General features: G+C 33.4%; 1 protein-coding gene across 12 annotated transcripts in view; it reads left to right on the forward strand.

Annotated features, from left to right (window-relative positions):
* ODF2L (outer dense fiber of sperm tails 2 like) overlaps positions 1–21,243 on the forward strand; it is a 58,227-nt gene that overhangs the window by 25,456 nt on the left and 11,528 nt on the right. For all 12 annotated transcript variants that reach the window (XM_058303225.2, XM_071217309.1, XM_071217310.1 and 9 more), the window contains 6 exons: positions 1,861–1,923; positions 2,053–2,124; positions 2,862–2,978; positions 7,589–7,774; positions 10,971–11,080; positions 12,735–12,870. In XM_058303225.2, the coding sequence (XP_058159208.1) occupies positions 1,861–1,923; positions 2,053–2,124; positions 2,862–2,978; positions 7,589–7,774; positions 10,971–11,080; positions 12,735–12,870 (684 nt within the window). The remainder of the gene's footprint in view (positions 1–1,860; positions 1,924–2,052; positions 2,125–2,861; positions 2,979–7,588; positions 7,775–10,970; positions 11,081–12,734; positions 12,871–21,243) is intronic.

Genomic DNA, 21,243 nt, shown 5'->3' on the forward strand with positions numbered 1-21,243 from the left:
TCATCCCTCCAACACGCTCTTACTCTATAGCAGTCACCTCCAATTTCTCCCATCTCCCCTCACCACTAGGCAACCACTAATCTACTTTCTGTCTCAATGGATTTGTCTATTCTGGACATTTCATATAAATGGAATCACATAATCTGTGGTTTTTTTGATTGACTTTTTTCTCTTAACATAATGTTTTCAAGATCCATCCACATTGTAGCATGTTTCAGTATTTTGTTCCTTTTTAGTGCCAAAGAATATTCCGGTATATTGCTATGCATTTTATTTATCTGTTCATTACTTAATGGACATTGGGTTGTTTCAACTTTTTGGCTATTTTTAATAATGCTTCTATCTACAGAAATGATTTCTTACTATAACCAAATAGGATTTATTCCATTACTGAAAGAGAGGTTAAACATATAAAAATCAATGTACTATGCCACATAAATAGAATGAAGAAGAAAAAACATATTTATCTCAATAGCTGCAGAAAAGCATTTGACAAAACCAGCACCCTTTCATGATAAAAACACTCAAAAACCTAGGAACAGAAGAGAACTTTCTCAGTATGATAAAGACCATTTATAAAAAACCTCACACTAACATCATACTCAGTGGTGAATGATTTAAAAACCTTTCCCTAAGATCAGGAACAAGACAGGAATGCCTACTTTCACCACTACTATTCAATATTGTAATAATAGAAATTCTATCTAGAATAATTTTGCAAGAAAAAGAATAAAGGTAATCAAATTGTAAAGAAGTAAAAGTATCTCTTTGCAGATGGAATGATCTTATATATAAAAAATCATAAGGAATACACAGGAAAACTAGAGCTAATAAATGGTTTTAGAAAAACAGTACAAGATCAATGCACAAAAACCAATTGTGTTTCTGTATGCTAGCAATGAACAATCTAAAGAGAAAATTAAGAAAACAATTCCATTTGTAATAGCATCTAAAAGAATAAAATAGGAAAAATTAAATGAGAATATAAAACACTTGTACCCTGAAAACTACAAAACACTGCTGAAGGAAATGAAAGACATAAATAAATGGCAAAGCATCTCGTGTTCATGGATTGAAAAACTTAAGATGTCAGTATTACCCAAAGTGACCTATAGATTCTATGCAATCCCTATCAAAGTCACGGAAGACATTTTGTAGAAATAGAAAGGTGATTCTCAAATTTAAATTGATTATCAAGGGACCCCAGATACCCAAAATGATTTTGAAAAAGAGCAGAGTTGGAGGACTCACTCTTCTGATTTCAAATTGTACTACAAAACTGTGGTCAAAACAGTATGGAGGAGGTGGATATGGCTGAAGTAATTGAGCTCCCACCTACCACATGGGAAGTCCTCAGTTCAGTTCCCAGGGCTTCCTGGAGAAGGTGAGCTGGTGTGACAGACAGAAGCGGAGAGCTGACAACAATATGACACAACAAACAGACACAAAGAGGAAAGACAGAGTCACAACAAACCAGGGAGCTGAGGTGGCTCAAGCAATTGAGCACCTCTCTCCCACATGGGAGGTCCCAGGTTCAGTTCCCGGTGTCTCCTAAAGAGAAGAAGAGAAGACAAGGAGACAGTAAGTCCAAACAATGTGGGGGAGGGGTATTAAATAAAAATTAATCTTAAAAAAAAACAAAAGCAAAACCAATATGGTATTGACATAAAGAGAGACATATAGATGTGGGAAATTATTTTATTCTCTTTGTCAAAAAGCCTTCTGATGTTTTTTTTTAAATTTTTTAATCTTAACTGTGTACATTAGCTGTCCATACTAATTTCCTAAATGATATTTAAGTAGAGAAATTTAGATTGTAAACGTAGCTTTATAGCATCCTTTTTTTTTTTTTTTCCACAGCTAAGGGATAGTTTACCCAGCATGTTGTTAGAGAAGCTAAAAGACAATGAAAGTGAAAATACTGTAAGTTTTTCACATTTTGTATCTATTGTTTCTGATATATTGTTGTTGTTTGAATGCTGCTTGGTTCTATAACATTAGCCAACAGTATCCAGTTAGATATTTCTAATTCTTCAATTTTATTCACTAAAGAATCTTAAGAAGAAGGTACTTGAAAAGGAGACCTATATCCAAGAACTTTCTTGTTTGTTTCAGAATGAAAAGGTAAGCAAATTTTGAACTTTTGAACTCAATTCATCCTTTTTTTCTTTAACATTGACTTCCCTCCTTTCCACTTCTCTCTCGCCCCCATATTCTCAGAAATAAACACATAAAAGTTTTTGAAATCCTAGATTATTTGATATTTTACAAGTTTTATGTATCAAATATAACATCTTAATTTTTAAAAGATTTTTAGATTTTATGGTGTTTCAGTGACAGTACTTGATATAAATCACCATAAATTAGGAACCATGTTTAAGTTTGTATTGAATATCAGTTTTGGGATAAATTAAGTAATTTTGGTGTTTGTTGAAACATTTTAGACATCCCCATAATTGTACTTAGGAAGATAGGTAGTGTGATGATTAAGTTCATGTGTCAACTTGCCTAGGTTTCAGCATCCAGTTGTTTGGTTAAACAAGCACTGGCCTGATTGTTACTATGAGGATATATTGTAAATTACAATCTCAGTAAACTCATTGCATCTATGACTGATTAAATCAACAAAGGAGATTGCCTTCACCTGATTAGATGAGAAGAGTCTCAATCCCTACAGTTGTGTGAGCCAATTCCTATAACAAAACTTCCCTATAGTTTTGCATGAAATACATTTGTAATGGGAGGGGACCAGTTTATGTGAAGTGGTACTCTGCTTTTTCTCAGCTTTTTAAATCTAGTTAAGTAGGAGTAAAGTTAAAATAACACATTCTTTTCTGTTTGTTTTCTCTTCTCTGTTGTAGGCAAATGCTTTAAAAGCAAACCGTTTTTCACAATCAGTAAAAGTTGTACATGAACGACTACAGCTCCAAATTCATAAAAAGGAAGCAGAGAATGATCAGTTAAAAGAATACATAAAGGTTGTAGATATTTATCCATTTTTATAGTTTAAGGGATAAAAATTAATGAAAAATTATAAAGCCATTCACAAATTCTGGAATGTGGTGGGTTTTTAGAATTAATTTAAGTGTTGCCTTGGGAAATTACATATTTAAGGTAAATCCTAATATTTCTGACCCATCTAAAGGTTTGGGTTCAAACCCCAATATAAAAATGTTGCCTATTTTTAGTACCAGTATAGGAAGTATTTGTGCGACTGAAATACTTTAAAAATATTTTCCTATTATGTTACCTGTTTTTAGTACCAGTATAAGAAGTATTTGTAGAGATTGAATTACTTTAAAAATCCTTCCCTGTTATGCACTTAAATGCTTATTATAGAAAATTTGTGAAATGTGGAAAATAAAATGGAGAAAAAAATAAATCAGAAACATGAAACCATTGTTAATCAGTTTGGTATATATTATTACAGTCTTTTTTCTATATCTATACATACATACATACATACATAATCTCACAAATAGTTAAAAATATAAGAATAAAATTTTTGTTGCTGTGTTATAAATAGATATAATTTAAAAGTCAATCACCTTGCTTTGGCATTTAGATCATCAAATAATTCTCTTGCTATTTAAGTTTTTAACTGTATTGTTAAGGGGAACTTTTGGTTTAAACTGAGTTATTTAAATATACTTTTGGAAGTCCCACAGTTACTTTGAGATAAGAATCTGAGGCTGCTATGATATAGACATAAGCTAACTGGATCTGCTATCGTTTTTCCCAAAGGAAAAGAGGCAGTGTGCCTACCTCCAGAGGTGATGTCTGTAAAGACTCAAACCCCACTGAGTGTAAGGACTTCTGAACTAGATTTCTGTTTGCTTTTGTGTTCCTGGCTCATTACAGATGTCTGCAAACTTTGGTATATGTTTCAAGACTGAACTTTGGGGTGATTATTTTTTTCAATGACAAAAAGTTTGTGTCCATCAAGAGCATGCTAGGCAGGCTTACGGAGAATCTAAGTTTTGTCTTTTGTCCCCTTACATGTTCTTTTAAGCACTCTCCTCCTTAAGTGCCCTATTGTCCTTTGACTTTGGTGTCCCAGGGCACTGCAGAAGAACTGGAGTTGGTATTGCATTCCTCTGAGATGGTAAATACAATAAAGAGGAATACATGTGATTTCACAGATAATCTTTACCACAGTTTATCTTGGTTACTCTATATTTAATTATGTCTTAAAATAACAGTTGGGGATTTTTGAGAATATTTTCTTCTATTTAAAAATAAAATATTAAATAATTTTTAAAGGTAGATTTAACAGAGTTGCTTTTTATAACAACATAATAATTTGGAGAAAGAATGTAAGGCCAAAATCCGATTTTTTAAAAATGCTACTGCTTAGGAATGATTAAAGGAAGTTGCACTAGGATACTGATTTTTTTTTTTTAATGTTCTTTTACACACACTTTTGGGATAGTAAAGAGGTTATCAAGAAACGAGAGAAAAAAGAGACAGTATGTACCTGAGATCTCACACACACTTTACAAATTTAAGACATTAAATAATTGGGGATTAGCTTTTAGATTTTTGATTTAGGTTTAAAAGGTATTTTTTTCTTTAAGTACAAATACAATGAGCTCAATTTAGCAACATAAATCTCAGTTTTTTACTGTTGTTAAGTCATTTATCTGTATTGGGTCTTTTTTTTTTTTAAGATTTATTTTATTTATTTATTTCTCCCCACCCCCTTGTTGTTTGCATTTGCTCTGTTTGTTGTGTGCTATTGTTCTCTTTTTTTTTCCCCACCAGCAACCCAACCTGAAACTTCCCCTGTGGGAGGGAGGTGCGTAATCGCTGGAGCCACCTCCACTCCCTGCTTTGCTGTATCTCTCATTATGTTTTTCTTCCCTGTGTCTCTTGTTGAGTCATCTTACTGTGTTAGCTCACTGTGCCAGCCTGTTGCATCAGTTCGCTGTCTCGCTTGTCTTCTTTAGGAGGCACCAGGAATTGAACCTGGACCTCCCATGTGGTAGGCAGGAGCTCCATTGCTCGAGCCACATCTGCTTCCCTGTATTGGCACCTTAAAAATTTTTAATTGCATTGTAATTCTTTGAGAACTATCCCAAAGAGATATATTGGTACTTTGAACCAATTTTTCTTTCTCTTTATAGATCTTTGTAATATAGCAATTACAGTTTGAATATTTTTTGCATTTTTAGAAGAGACAGAGAATGATTCTTTTTTTTTTTTAAAGATTTATTTTATTTATTTCTCCCCACCCCCTGGTTGTTTGCATTTGCTGTGTCTGTTCATTGTGTGCATCTTCCTTTTTTAGGAGGCACCAGGAACCAAACCCAGGACCTCCCGTGTGGGAAAGAGGCACCTAATTGCTTGAGCCACCACCACTCCCCGCTTTGTTGTGTCTCTTGTTATGTTTTTCCTCCTTGTGTCTCTTGTTGCATCAGCTCACTGCGCCAGCCCATCTCGTCAGCCTGTTGCATCAGTTCATCTTCTTTAGTAGGCACCAGGAACTGAACCTGTGACCTCCCGTGTTGTAGATGGGTGCTCAGTCACTTGAGCCACACCCACTTCCTAATGATTATCTATGTAACATGCAACATGGGTAGTTCTTTGGAAATAGGAAAATGCAAATAGTCGATTTACATATGGGACCATTTGTTTGGTGAAAACTGTTAAGGGTATTTATTTTGAAAGTATAAAAATAACTTAATAGTTTCAATATACTTCCTAATAGTACTCAAGTATGAGATTTGGTAAGTCTGGTGAGGAAGTCTTAACTAACCTTGTTCAAAAAAATTTTTAACTTCACTTTCGTAGTTTCATAAAAAGGTTTTTTGTTTAAGTAACTGTGATTCATGGTGTGATGATGACACCCTGTGGTTCCTTAAAGGAATGACAGCTGTAGTACCTATGGGGGCCTTAGTTTCTCTTGTGTAGACTTTACTGCTCCTACTTGTTTTCCCTAGCTACTTATTAAAACATTTGGTGGGATTTTTTAGTTTAAAATATATTTTTAAAGGTACTTTAAGAATGTATTGCTTCCTTTCTACCTTCATCACTCTTCAAAGAGATCAAGCCTTTAAATCTTGTTCAAGAGGCACGTCTTCATCTCAATTTTAGTGAAAGTTATGAAACATAGTTTTTGTTGACCATATAGTTAAGTAGAAAAACTCCTTTTTACTGTGACTCCTTTGAACATTTTTTAATCAAAATTACTGTCTGAGAAATGAGAAAGTAAAACCTAAATTCTGTAATAATTTCAAATTCTCATCAGCGTTACACAATTTTCAAAAACCATAAATGTGTTGAAGAAGTATCTTAAGTTCTTTAAAATAAAAACATGGAGTTATCTTACTAAATCATATATAACATCCACCTAGCCTAATATTCTATTTCTCCTTTTGTCACCAAAAGATATGACAAGGAGATGATCAAGTTCAGTGGATAGGAACATGTCCTCAAACATCTTTTTGCCCTTCTTAACTTATGGATCTATGGTCATTAATTTATCTAAATGTGTATTTGGTCTTAGAGTAATGAGTTCCACAAATTTACTACTCATTGATTATAGCAGTACTTTTTTTGGCCTTAGTATAACTCTTATGAGTATCAAGGCATGCCCCCTAATTCTAGTAAATTCAAATAAGTGTGTTTATCTCATCTGTATCCTTCATGATCCATTTCCTTTAAGCTTTTATCTTTCTAAACTAGAGTTCTGATATATTTGGGGCACTACCAATTCCTGTGAACTTTATGTATCACTTGTTTCGATTATCTCCAGTTCATTTATGGTATTTTGATCTACAGTAACTAGTACTATGTGTAATACTCCAGAGGTCAACTTAAAAATAGTATGAATTAATTTTTAAAAAGTTTTTAAAAAAATTAGTGTTGGGAAGCAGATATGGCTCAAGCGATTGGGCTCCTGTCTACCATATAGGAGGTCCAGGGTTTGATTCCTGGGGCCTGCTGGTGAAGGCAAGGTGGATCGCATGGAGTGCTGGCCCACATGGAGCACTGACCCATGCGGTGTGCTGGCCATGAAGGGATGCTGGCCCGCATGGAGTGCTGGCCCACATGGAAGGCTGGCACAGCAAGATGACGCAACAAAAGAGACACAGAGGAGATGCAGAAAATAAGAGATGCAGCAGGCCAGGGAGCTGACATGGTGCAAGAGATTGAGCACCTCTCTCCCATACCGGAAGGTTCCAGGATCAGTTCCCAGTGCCACCTAAAGAGAAGACAAGCAGACAAAAGCAGACACAGAAGAACACACAATGAATAGACACAGAAAGGAAACAGTGAGCGCAAGAACAACGAGGGGGAGAAAGAAATCTTCAAAAAAAAATTAGTGTTTGTACCATAATCACCAATATTAGTATCTTTAATAATAGTAACATTAATTTTATGTAGATGTATATATTTTAAATTTGCATTCTATAGCTGGTTACAAATAAGCATTTGCAAAGTCACATTTCCTCACTGTTTTGCTTTTTATTAATTTTATGATTGTTTTGATAAAATCTGTGTGGAAGATTTTAAAAGTATTTTTGCAGTGTTTATATAAATATTGGAGTTCTAAAGTAATTTAATTGTTGCTAATTTTTTTTAGAGCTTAGAAAAGAAGATAGCAGAATGGAACTTGCAGTTGAAAAAGAATAAGCATGAGGCTGTAGTAATGAAAGAATCAAGTAAGCAAAAAGCCATAGCTCTAAAAAAGGCATCTAAAGCTTACAAACAAAGGCTTAAACATTTTACGGGAGATATTGAAAACATTACTTCCCAAATTGGAGACCAGGTAAGAATTATAATACATTCTTTTTTAAAGACTTATTCTTTATACTTAGATATGTACTTAGTTTATGTAGTTAATGTCATGTTGTTTGATATAATAAATTTATTCTTCTGTTAAAGCTACTGATACTAGAGAAATTTTCCTCATACTTTTTGTTTTGGTCTTATTTAGAAAGATTGCATAAAATGTCAAATTTGCACATTGAATTACACCAGCATTTCCACTGGAACATTACTTAGATGTTAAGTGGTCTTCCACAAAACCATTTTTTAAAAGTCTTCTACGGCCAATTAACCATTCATATTTCCCGTTGGAAATTTGTAATGTCTGTTAGCATATTAAGTCCCTGAGAAGGCCTTTAGTAATGCAGTGTAATTAACTGTATTGAACTCAGAGTTTCCCACACTTACTTAACCACAAAACTCTTCTTTTAACCACAAAGCAACTCTTGGAACTGGTTCTAAGGAGCACCAGTTTGGGAAATGCTAATTTATTAGACCATATGATTGTATTCAGTAATTTACTTCATTTAATCTCTGTAATGCACTTAAAGCCATATGCTGACATAAAGACACCAAATGAAAGATATCTTTTGGTGTAGTACAAAGTGGAAAAATGAACTCAGTGCTTTGTTGTTTTTGACAAATTATTATTCAATTACCAAGTAATAAAATATCTACTCTTTTTAATATCTCACTGGTAACCTACCTCTTAAGGACTTACTTTAAAGCTTATAAAATTATTAGAGGCTTTTAGAAAAGAAAACAGACTTGTATAAAAGCTTGGACAAACAAAACTATTTAATATTTTATATACTTAAGGGTTAGCATTTTTAGGGCTGTAATATTTAACCTACGTCCAGGAATATTTAACTCGACAAAAGAATTGAGGACTAGGTTCAAAGCCTGGAACGTTATAGACCTGTTTGAATACCTGAGAACATTCTTGAGTGATGAAAACAAATTGAGTCATTAATATTCTTGAATTTTTCCTATTTAAATAGCATCATTCATGCCCCAGAGCATAGTATAGGAAGGCTGGACCACCACTTTTTAAACTTGTGACTTTGAGTAAGTTACTTAACCTCTCTAAGCTTCAATTTCCATATCTATAAATTGGGGGTAATAATGCTGCTTGTCTCATATAATTTTAGGGAGGAATAAATAATGAAAAAAAATAGGTAAATCTATATTAAGCATACTGCATTTTTGCCATGTTGACTTCTTTTTCTCAAATGCATGGAGTTTGTTTGTTTTGTTGTTTGTTTACCTTTGTCTCTGGTTGGAATTTTTCTTCCTGGGTTCACAATAGGGGGTTCTTTTTTGATCATTCAGTATCTTTTCAAATGACATCTTTTCAAACAGGCCTTCCATGACTACTTGTTTTGAAGTAGGCCCAACAAGTAATCATATCATCATATCAGTGTCTCAGGTTTTCTTCACACTATTTATTACAATATGAAATTATCTCATTTATTTATTAGTTTCTTTTAAAAAAATAAAACAAAATGAAAAACCCTATTGCCCTCTACTAGAGTGTAAACCTCAGGAGTCAGAAGCTTGCTTATCCCATTCACCTCTGAATGCCATTGTTTAAAACAGTGACTTAAGTCCAATCACATGAACCATTCAATATGAGAGACAAATAATAGTTCATAAAAACACTATCTCATACCTACTCAATACCTAACATTTACTGCAGAGAAGTCAAGGAGAATGAGGATTTGGCAGGGTCCATAGTTGTTGGTAATTAGAATGTTGCTAGTTACCAGTTCAGGTGCAGTTTAAATGCAGTGGAAGGAAAAATGAAGGATTTTTTTTTTGCTTTATGTCTGTACATAAGGACAGATGAAAGAACAAATTGAAGTTTTGAAAATTCTGGGGATAGCCTTGCACGTAGTGCCCAATGGCTAGAGATGTTAAATGTCTTAAAACAGGAATAATCCTGTGCCCTGAAGAATTATCCCATTTCTTTCTTTGAAAATTGGACAGATTATAATTTTGCTTCTGGTGGCCATTTCCTTAAAGCAAAGAGAAAAGTTTGGCAAACTCAAAAAGTCCCTATGCCAGGAAGGTGATTGATTCTGTCACAGGCTAGTTCCTATGGTCTAAAAATGTCATATTATATACTATAATCCCCTGGGAAAGTAGTATATAAATTCCTTTTTTAAATAAAATTTTAAAATATCTTATAGTAAAATTTAATTACCTAACTCACAATTCATAATGTATATTAAAATTCATTTTACATAAAATATGAAAACAGAATTCTAGGCTTCAATATATCAAAAATATAACTGTGAAAAAATATAAACAGTGCCTGGCACACAGTAGACAATGAATATTTGTTCAGTGAATGAATGAACGGTTGAAGGGAAAAAGGAAGCACCCAAGAAATAAGAACTGTTGTCATTACTACTTCTGAGTCTTCTGATTAGTAATTACTAGCACTGTTGCCATTCCAGGCCTGTTCCTTTTTCTGTAGAGTGTAGATATGGGGTGAAGTGGCTGCAACTCATTAGGTGGATCTGCAAAGGGTAGATGCATTTGACATTAATTTGTTGCCTGCTGTGTATCAGGCATTGTTTGAGGCCCTAGGAATACAACAGTGAACAAAATGGACAAAATTCTCTAATTCATGGGGTTCATATGCAAAATGGATAAGCCAAAACTACCACTTTTATCAGTTTACTGGCAATAACAGTGTTAGAGGACTGAGAGGGGTGACCTCTACAAAACAGAGCAAAGATGAATTAGGCTGCATTATTAAATGCTATGGCATTGTGGAATTGGGATTAGTTTCTATTCATACTGTAGAGGCCCTCTTTGATGGTTATGTGGTTGTTAGCATCGTCTGTATGTAGAATGCAAACTGGAAAGTTTAGTATATAGCAGGAGAATTATCTTCATTAATTATGAAGCACTGTTTGAAAATAGTTGTCCCAGCATCCTTTAAAATGTTAAATTGCAACTGTCACTACATACACATAAAATAATAGTAATATAGCGGATTTGTTAAAGTTTACTTTAGAACTTTCCTGTTTTCAGAGTGGTACAATGAACATTTTCTCATCTCATAATAAAAGTTCTATACCTTATAGGATGAGTGTTTCTTTGTTTATAATGCATCTGAGTTTAGGACCCTGAGCAAAACAAAAATGTTCTTACATTACAACAGGAGTATTTTATGTATTTTTTAGGAAGCCAAGTTGTCTGAAACAATTTCAGCTTCCAATGCCTGGAAAAGTCATTATGAAAAAATTGTAATAGAAAAAACAGAATTGGAAGTTCAGATCGAAACACTGAAGAAGTAAGAAAAAAAAATTTAGTGTCTTTCTACCACTTTGTAAAAGACATACTTTCAGTTGTCCCCCCTCCTCTCTTTCAATGATTTGTATTTTCATTCTTTTGATACCTGTGGTAAAATTGCTGTCTATATCATTTGATATTTTCATTATTTACTATTCTATGAATTTTTAAAATTCTACTTCAACTATAAAAATACAACAAAAATAGATTACCCATTAAAAGTGTATTCGTTCACATTTTGAGATTTTGAACTTGTAGGTATTTGGTATTTGAATGTATGTTGTCTATTACATGTAGTAAATCTTAATGCTGTCTTAAAATGGAATTTATATTTTCTAGTAAGCAAGAATACATACAACTGAGACTATATAACAAAGTTTGTAATATAACTTAACAGAATTCTAAAACTTTTTCCTTAAAGTGCCTTAAAATGCATAATGATCAATGTGTAAAAATATGTGCATTTTAATGCTTTGAAGTTTATTATTGATAAATGAGCCCTGACTATTGATAATGAACCCTGAATATTTACTTTTTAAATGTTTTATATTTTCTTTATTTTCTTCAGTTTTATCATTGAAGACTAGCATATATAATTTTTTTTTTTAAGAGGTACTGGGGATTGAACCCAGGACCTCATATATGCAAAGCAAATACTCAACCATTGAACTACTCCCACTCCACTATAATTTGCTTTTATTTTTTTTAGATAAGTCATTTATTTATTTTTTCTCTTCCCTTCCCTTTCCTCCCCCCCGCCCCTCGTTGTCTGCTCTCCATGTCCATTCACTGCGTGTTCTTCTGTGTCCACTTATATTCTTGTCAGTGCCACCAGGAATCTGTGTCTCATTTTGTTGCAGCAGCTCTCCGTGTGTGGGGCACCACTCCCATACAGGCTGCACTTTTTTCACACTGGGCAGCTCTCCTTATGGAGCGCGCTCCTTATATGTCGGGCGGTCCTATTGGGGGGACACTCCTGTGTGGCACGGCACTCCTTGCACGCATCAGCACTGCGCGTGGGTCAGCTCATCACATAGGTCAGGAGGCCCTGGGTTTGAACCCTGGACTTCCTGTGTGGTGGGCAGATGCTTTATCTGTTGAGCCAAATCTGCTTCCCATAATTTGCTTTTAAAGATTATTATTGCATCACTTGATCTTCTAACTTAACCTTTGCCCTAAAACTGTGTATGTAGGCTTGCACTTGTGTGCATGAGAGAGACAGACAGAAGTGTTTGTCTGTGGATGATAAAGACTTTATTGAACAGCAAAGAGAATGTTGTATAATTTTTCATTGTCATTATCAAAGGGTAAATGTTTCTAATACCAGATAATAACAATTTGCTTAAGCTATTTGGGATGTATTATGCATTACTAAAATATGGGTAAAGGAAATGGAGGAGAGAACTGAAGCGAAAGTAGAAAAGAGAAAGATGTTCAGATTGTAATAGTAGAGACTACTAGCAGCTAGTTTAGCTAGTTAATCATAGGTTATTTCTTCCTATTATCTTTGTTCTATCAGTTATACTAACTTTTTGTATGTTTCCTATTTGAAAAGTGTACTCTAATTAAAATGATTTCAGAAACATTTTTAAAATGTGTTATTTGAGTGAAAAATTTCTGTGACTTTTATAAAATACATCATTTGCTTTATAAAGGCAAGTCAATAATCTTTTGGAAGATCTGAAGAAAATGGAAGACTATGGAAAAAATTCATGTGAAGAGATTCTTAGAAACCTTCATTCCATTGAAAATGAAAATGAAACTATCAATCTTGAAAATACAAAATTAAAGGTACTTTAATGTATATGTGTGCATTGTGTAATGCCAACTTAGTCTATTTTGTAGAAGTAGCTTGAAGTAACAGCATAGAAATGCTCATTTCATTTTGTACTTTATGTTTTTCAGGATATTGGAGTAGCATTATAAGTAATTACAAAAACTATATATGTGTATATATACATTTGTACATATGTGTGTGTGTATATTATATATATATATATATATATATATATATATATATTTTTTTTTTTTTTTTTTTTTAGGTACTGGGTGCTGGGGATTGAACCCAGGACCTCATATGTGGGAAGCTGGCACTTAGCCACTGAGCCACATCAGCTTCCCTGAGTTGCATTTTTTTTGTTTTGCTTGTTGTTTGTTTTTGTTTTTTCAGGAGACACCAGGAACCAAACCTGGGACTTCCTGTGTGGAAGGCGCACACTCAACCACTTGAGCCACAACCACTCCCTATATTTTTTAATGTTTATAGTTGTATACATAGATAAATGTTAAAATTTTTCAGCACCAGAGAAGATTTATGAAGTTGAAACTGTTTCAAAACTTGTTTCCTGTCCAATTTTAGCAGTTAAGTGAATCATCACAAATTTTATTAACTTTAACATATAAGATTATTTCTAGGTGTTATGGTTACAATTAGGATATACCCTCAGGCCTGGTCTGCTTGAAACCAGAAAGTATGTTCTTGGCTGCTTCCTAACCAGAAAGAATTTTCCAACTTAGTCGGACCCAAGGGATGATTAGTTTGTATGTTCAACGGAGAAGGATGTGGAAGAAATTTTATAATTTCTGAGAAAAAAGATACTTGAGTTCTCAATAAATCAGAGAGATATATGTAACCAGATGCGACTTGACTTAAAGATGATGGCACCATTTCAGTTCCATAATACTACTTTTGGAGAACATAAAATGGAACACAGAAAAGAATCTTTTAAAACATGAAATAGAATTTGTGTTCACAGAATAAATAACAGCATATTAGTGGCAATGAGGGTATTTTAGAGAAAATTATAAGCTTCTCACATTGTTTTGCTGTGTTTATAACAGTTTGATTTAATACTGCATTTAGACTTCACCAAAAAATGCACATTTATTCTGTGTATTGAGAAGTCTTTATTGTAGATAAAAGTTACCATTAATGTTAAAAAAGAAATACTTTTTTAAAAAGTTAAGTTTCTTTTTGCATTAGAAATTCATTCCTTTTTCTTGGAAAAATTATTTCAGCTGCTTGCTGTTTAAAATTATGTCGACATTATATAAAAATTACCATGAACTGGCTTTTTATGAATTTGTTTATGAGAAAAATATAAAAATTTAAAAAAAATTTTTATCACCAAAGAAAATCATTTTAACAAAATTATGGCCTTCTAGTCTTCAGGTTTCTTAATTGCTATTTAAAAGATTATTTTCCAGAAAGAAATTAGAGACTTATCCAAATCTCTCACCTTTTTTAAACCTTTCTTTCTCTAACTCTGGAAAATGCCTTGCACTAGAAAGAGAATTTATTAATTGTAGGTTTGGGCAAATTTTCCCACAGTCCAACCTGTTTCCTAGGTACTGATCTGTCTTTGTAGGAGATGTAGAGAGTAATGTAATGAAAGGATTCTTAATAAATATGACAGAAAGGCAACAGATCGCTCAAGCCAAAGATCCTTTCCCTCTGTTAGTGTATTAAGTTGGTAACTTTTTTGGCCTTAGTTTTCACTTCAAACAATCTCCTTTACATCAATGAACAAGGCCATGCTCATCAGTCGTAAATCCATTGTGTTTTAAATGGAGAGAATCAGTTTGAAGTAAAGGACATGAAATTGACAATCCTATTATCGTGGTTATTTAAGAATGAGTGGAAGAAATACCAGGAATCTAAGTAAAATCCATGACAGAAAACATAAAGATCTTGCTTTTCTTACCTTCAGCTTATTTAGCAATACAATTATTTTGGCTACTTTTTGTCAGGAAAGATTTTTTAAAAGTTACCTTTTTTAACAGTGACATTCAGAATTAGATACCTTTTTCTTCAGGAAAATTTCCCAAGTCCTTTATATTTCTTTCAAGCAATATGAAATTCTTGTGTTTTCTTTATATAAGAAATATAATTATTTAATGGACATGGTTCTTCCTACTTCTGACTGTCCATTATTCAGAATTATTTTTCAAGGGAAGAATATATACTCATTCTGGTAGACTTGGAAACTATAAAAAGGTAAAAAGAACAAAATAGATTTTATAACACTTCTGGGATTTTTCATAGTTGTTATTAAACTGGATATATCATGCTTTTTTCACTATATGAGAAAATATGTTAGGGTGTATAATGTATAATTCTTCATAACATCCTTTTAATTACTCTGTAATATATACTCCCTGTTGAAGTGTTAATTGACTTATGTTCCCTTTTTGTTGGACATTCAGATCATTTCAAGTTTTTTTTTGTTTTTTTAACAATTATAAGTAATGATCTGATGAACTTTTTGTTCATAAAGTTTTTGTTATATTTTTTTTAGCTTGGATTCCAAGATACAGAATTACTGGGTCAAAGAATATGAGTGTTTTTAAAGCTCTTGACACACATATAACCTATTTCTTCTCAAAAGTATTTTACCAATAAATACACAAATTTTTTAAAAAGTATTTTACCAATCTACGCTGCTATCTGTTCTCAATACTTCATCAGCACTGGAAATTAAATGTGTTTGTTTATTTTAATCTTTGTGAGTTTGTCAGGTTAAAATGGTATCTGTGCTTTCATTTTGTAACTCTTTGAGGAACTAGTTTTAATTCTTTAAACTGTTATTATTTTTGGTTCTTCTGATAGTGACTTGCATACCTCTAAATCATATACTTACACCATTATTTCTTGATTTTATCAATTAATCATTTCCATGGACTTTATAATTAGTACAACACTAAATTAAATGACAATCTTAATAAAAAATACCAACACAACTGAATTTCTAATAAGAAACACTACAGCAAAAATACAGCTTTTTTTTTTTAAATGATGGAAGAAATTAAAAGAAAGAGTTAAGATTGTTCAGTTATGGATGTAAGGGCAACGTGCAATAAGCACTTCCAGGACAGGGCACATGACCAAAGTGACGGAAGAGGAAGAACATGGGGTAAATAAATGGACTTTATAAACAGTACCATGTACCTCTGTGGCTTGCCATGTTCAAATGTTCTTGTGCACTTTATTAAGCTGGTGTTTTTTAATGGTGTGAACCACCAAGATGCTGGGAAAATTGCATCTGAACAAAAGTGACTTCTTTGTTATACTGACATCATTCCGCTATTTATTGATACTAAGGTGCACATTACTTTGCAGAAATTTGAAATGTAGACCAAATTGTATATATTGGCTCCCTATTTTGCAAAATAAGAATATTTCTGCTTCTTCCTTCATCTCTTCTCCTTTACCTCCCAAATTCCCTTTACATTGTCAGTGTTGACAACATTGACAATTTTTTCTGTATCCTTGATTAAGTATTCTGTTTACTGATTATCTATAATAACAATGACTATGTAATTGTTCTTTTACTCCACAGTCAAGTATAATGCTTACAACATTTTTCCTTGTCCAACTTTTTATTTTTCCTGGAGTTCCCAAATTCCCTGCTTGTTTCTTGTACTCTTTCCCATTATTTATATTCTTATTTTTTCCCTGAAACTCTTCATCATATTTTTGTTCCCTGAAGAACATGTTTTCTCTACATTCCTTCAGCTTGAGGCCTCTATCTCCCTGTTCCAATCTGAACAGGCTGGGTCTCTAGGCCTACTGCCCAGATGTCATGCTGAAACATCCCTTGGCTACTGTGCTAGTCCTACTGTTTCCAGAATCCTACATTGTCTTTCTTGAGTTGTTCCTCATTTTCTTGAAGTACATCTTCACATAACCTTATATAAAAAGAGAAGATTACTTCATTCTGCCTTCATTTATGGTTTTGACTGGATATAGCATCCTAGATTGAAAGTGATGTTCAGTCAGCACTTTGAAGGTTTAGCTCCATTGTCTTGTAGCAGTCAGAGTCGCTGCTGAGATTATCGGTTGCCAGTCTAATTCTTACTCCTTTGAAGTGACATTTTTTATCATGAAGTTTTCAAGATATTCCCTTTATTCTTTGTGTTCTGAAATTTTACATACAATTGCCTGTCATGTTTGGTACTTTGTCAACCCTTAAAAGCCAAAGCCTCATGGGTTTCAGTTCTGGAAAACTCCCTTGTATTATTTCTTTTGTAATTCTTCCTCCCTGGTCCCTTTCCATTTCCTCCAATCTTTCACTCTAAGCTGACTGTTTATCACTTGTTGGGCCTTCTGGATTGATAATATGTCTTCCATCTCTGACTTTTGTTTGCCTTTTGGGGAGAGAGTCTCCGTTTTTATCTTGTAATCTGTCTTGGTTTATATCTGGTAGTCTTTTAAAATTTTAATTTTAAGGATTTTTTTATTCTCTGAGTGCTCTTATCATTTCAAATATCAGATAATTGGATTCTTATAACAGTTGTCATTTATTTTTTATTAATTTTTAAGTTCTCAATTTATTTCTATTTCCTCCTGGTTCATTCTTTCATTCCTTTTCTTAATATAAACACTTTCGGGCCTTTCCCTTTGATGTTGCATCTTTCTCCAAATGTCTGGTGACATTTAAGAATTTACAAATGAGATGATAGAAAAACTAACTGTAGGTGATTCTTATCACTTGGTAGGTTTTACCTCAACTGTTGGAGAGCTAGAGTTTTACTGGTGGCTCCTAAAAATGCCACAATACAGGCAGTTTGCTCTGGGTCACCAGTGCCATTCTTCCATTTTACTTCTTTCCAGACTATTAATTCACTATCTCTAGAGAAGAACTGTCCTTGTTTTTGTTGCTGGGTGGTAAACTCCTGGGTTCCTGTGTTCTTCCTTGAGTGTGTCAGAGAAGTGTTGAGGAGTGGTGGTAGCCAGCTGTTCTATTAAAAGATTCAAATTAATCCTTTTCAACCCCAGGTCTCATTCTCGCCCTCAATTTTAACTGGAGTTTCCAGTCTTCTGCTTCTCTCGATTCTGCAGGTCAGATACACTTCCTCCTTAGCTACATTCACTCCTGCTTCATTAATCAGCTGTCAGTTTTCCAGAAACATTAAAAATATTTTGTTCCTTTATAGCCCATGGTCTATTCTCTTTATTGTGTGGATTTAAAAACATTTTTAATTCCCTTATTAGTTTTGTTTTGGGAAGGAAGGGAAGATAAACAGATGTAGTTAGTCCTCAAGCAGAAGCCTCTTTAATTTTATTTAAACCTAAAAATATCTCTGTCATTACTAACCTTTTTCCCATATATACTTTGTTTTATCCTCTCTGTATATTAATTCTTCATTTAGAATTTTATTATAGTTAATTTTTTTTTTTAATAACTTTACTCCCTCGTTGCCTATCCTTTTCTCTATCCTCCACACCCAGGGCCAGAGATTTTATCTTCCTTTTTAGTTTAGTGCTTAGTACTTAGTACTGGGAACATATCAATCACTTAATGAATGATGTGGAGAATAACAATAATAATGGTCACTGTTTATTGCTTACCTTTAGTATAGGAAGCACTATGATAAATGTTTACATTCTTCTATTATAAAGGTATTTTTCTCAATTATGGACGAATGCATTGAAGCTCAGAGAGGTTAAAAAACTTGCACAAAATCGCAGTTAGTTTAGTGGAGAAGCCAGGATTAGAATTTGGATGAAGAAAGGAAGGAAATACTGGACACAATCTTGTTCACATTTTATAATTATATATTTAGTTCCTTCCATTCTTTTTTTGGCATTTCCCCTTCATTTTTAAAATTATATAAACTTTCCTAGAAATTTTTTGGAAACTTCCAGAAAACAAAACACAATAACAACTCTGGGAAAGTTATATCTAGGATATAGCTTTTGTGTTTTAGTAAGTCTTAAGTTAAGATTGGCTTGGCTATAATAACAGAAAACCAAAATATGTGACTTAAGTAAGATAGAGGTGTCTATTATGTAAAAGAAATTGAGAGTTAGCACCTCAAAGCTAATATGGCACCAACCTCTTTTTAGCTCTCTGCTCCATCACTCCCAGCTTGTGACTCTCATCCTCATGATCCAAGGTAGCTTCTGGAGCTCCAGCTATTATATCCAAGTTTCAAGCAACAGGATGGAGGGGGAGAAATTCATAACTCCATCCCCTTTATTTGGTCATCTCCATTTTAAGGAGATTTCCTACAAGTCCCATATGACTCTTCTATTTATTTAGGCAAATTACCTCACTTACCTATAAGGGGAACTAGAGAATGCAATCTTTTAGTTACCCTGAACCCTCATCAAATATGAATACTCATTATTTCCCATAATTGTTTCATGTTTTCCTGCATCTGTTCCTATAGGCTTCCTATTCGTACAGTTTGGAATATTATATTCCACAGTATCTAAATATTACCTTTCCCTGAAAGCTCAGCTCAAGTGCTACTTCTTCCTGAAGTCTTCTGACTTGAAATGAATCTCCTTATAAATGCCTATCTTTGTATGCACAGAGTACTCTGAAAAGGTGTAGCATATATTTAGCTCTCAAAGAATGTTTACTAAATACTTAAAATGCTTTATTTGAAAAGAGGCATTTATATTTAGTTTGTATATTTTTCTTAATTTCATTGATATCCTGCAAAGAGAACGTATTAAAAGGATAGTTTATTGATTATACATCTACTTTTTAGTCACATGATAATGAAATTAATTTCAGATTACATAGGCTATAAAATCATTGAGTTAAAGTTTGCATCTTAGCATACTCTGAATTCAGAAACATGTTTTGTTGTTTGTTTGTTTGTTTTTAGAAGGTACCAGGGGTTGAACCCAGGACCTCTACTTGGGAAGCAGGCAGTCAACCACTGAGCTACAACTACTCCCCCTAAAAACATATATTCTTAATGCATTATTCTCTGGGTTTTTGTTTAAAGAGAAAAATGTTATGTTTGACGTATATTATTTTCAAATTTACGTTGCTTAAATGTTTGTATTTTGTACTTCTAATTATTTCAGAATAATTTTAGGTTTTAAGGTTTCAAATGAAAAAGAAGTTAGCCGATAAAACGATTCCCTTGGCCTTGCTTCCAAAGCCCAGAGACCTCATCTATTTAAAACAACAGAAGTTTATTTGGAGTGTTACAAAGTCCTATTTGTTCATTATAGAAAGTTGGAGAAACAGAAAAACACAAAGGAAAAAAATTTTTTAAAAGACCTTTAATCTGACAACTGAAAGATAACATACATAATCTTGGGGGCTTTTGGTATATTTCTGTTTTTTGCTGTTATAGATAAAAGTCTAGATCGTTTGAGTCTTTTTGCACATCTCTTTTCTTAGGATAAATTTCTAGAAGTACAATTTTATAGTCAAAGGGGAAACTCATTTTTATTGCTTTTTTTGTTGTTATTATTGTTATATATTTCCCAGTTGCCCACCATAAATGTATCCACCATACATTAAAGGGTTCCTATATTTTTTTCCAGTACTAGGCATTAATTTTAAAACAAATCTCTGCAAGTTTTATAGATGATCTCAACTAGTCTTACAACTTAAAATACCATCTCAGTGCAGATGGCTCTAAAATTTATATCTCTAGTCTAGATCTTGCTCTTGAATTCCAAACATATTCTACTGCGTACTTGGCAGTTATTTAAGAGGTGTTCCAAAGTTATCATCAAAATGGAACTCCCCCCAATCAGTTCATCTTTGTCTCAGTTAATGGCAGCCCATTCTTGCTATTGCTTGGCATCATTCTTGTTGTTGCAAAGACTTCCTAGAGAACAGCTAGGAAGTTTCTACTCTTGCCCCTGCAGTGTTCAGTGGAGTAGTGGAGTAGTTGCTGTTAAAATGCAAGCAAATCATGTCACTGATCTACTCAAGACCCTCCAGTGATAACTTGGTTGACTTAAATACCTAGAAGGCATTATATTAATACCTAGTGTATAGCATGGTATACCTAGTATATAGCACTATGTTTTACTTAAATACCTAGAAGGCCCTATATTAATAATTTGGTTTCCATTACTGCTCTGACCTCATCTCATTCCATTTTCTTTGTTTTTTCCATTTTTTCTACACAACAGCAAGTCTGCTTGCTGTTTCCCCCTAACTGGGCAGAGCTTCTCCCAGTATTCAGAAATAAAAAAGCATAACCTTGCAGGAAAATATCTTACGAGCTACTCTTGCCCCCCCGCTTCTGTACTCAAACAAACCACTCCCATTCCCCGCTTCTGTAATCTAACAAACCACTCCTGCTCCCTGCTTCTGTAAATCAGCCTACGAGAGCATGACATTGCATGTGCCTTCTACTTCTACAGCCCTGCTTGCAAAATTTCACCAAGCAACGCATTAG

The sequence above is a fragment of the Dasypus novemcinctus genome, chromosome 9 (assembly GCF_030445035.2).
Source record: "Dasypus novemcinctus isolate mDasNov1 chromosome 9, mDasNov1.1.hap2, whole genome shotgun sequence".
Classification (NCBI taxonomy): Eukaryota; Metazoa; Chordata; class Mammalia; order Cingulata; family Dasypodidae; genus Dasypus; species Dasypus novemcinctus.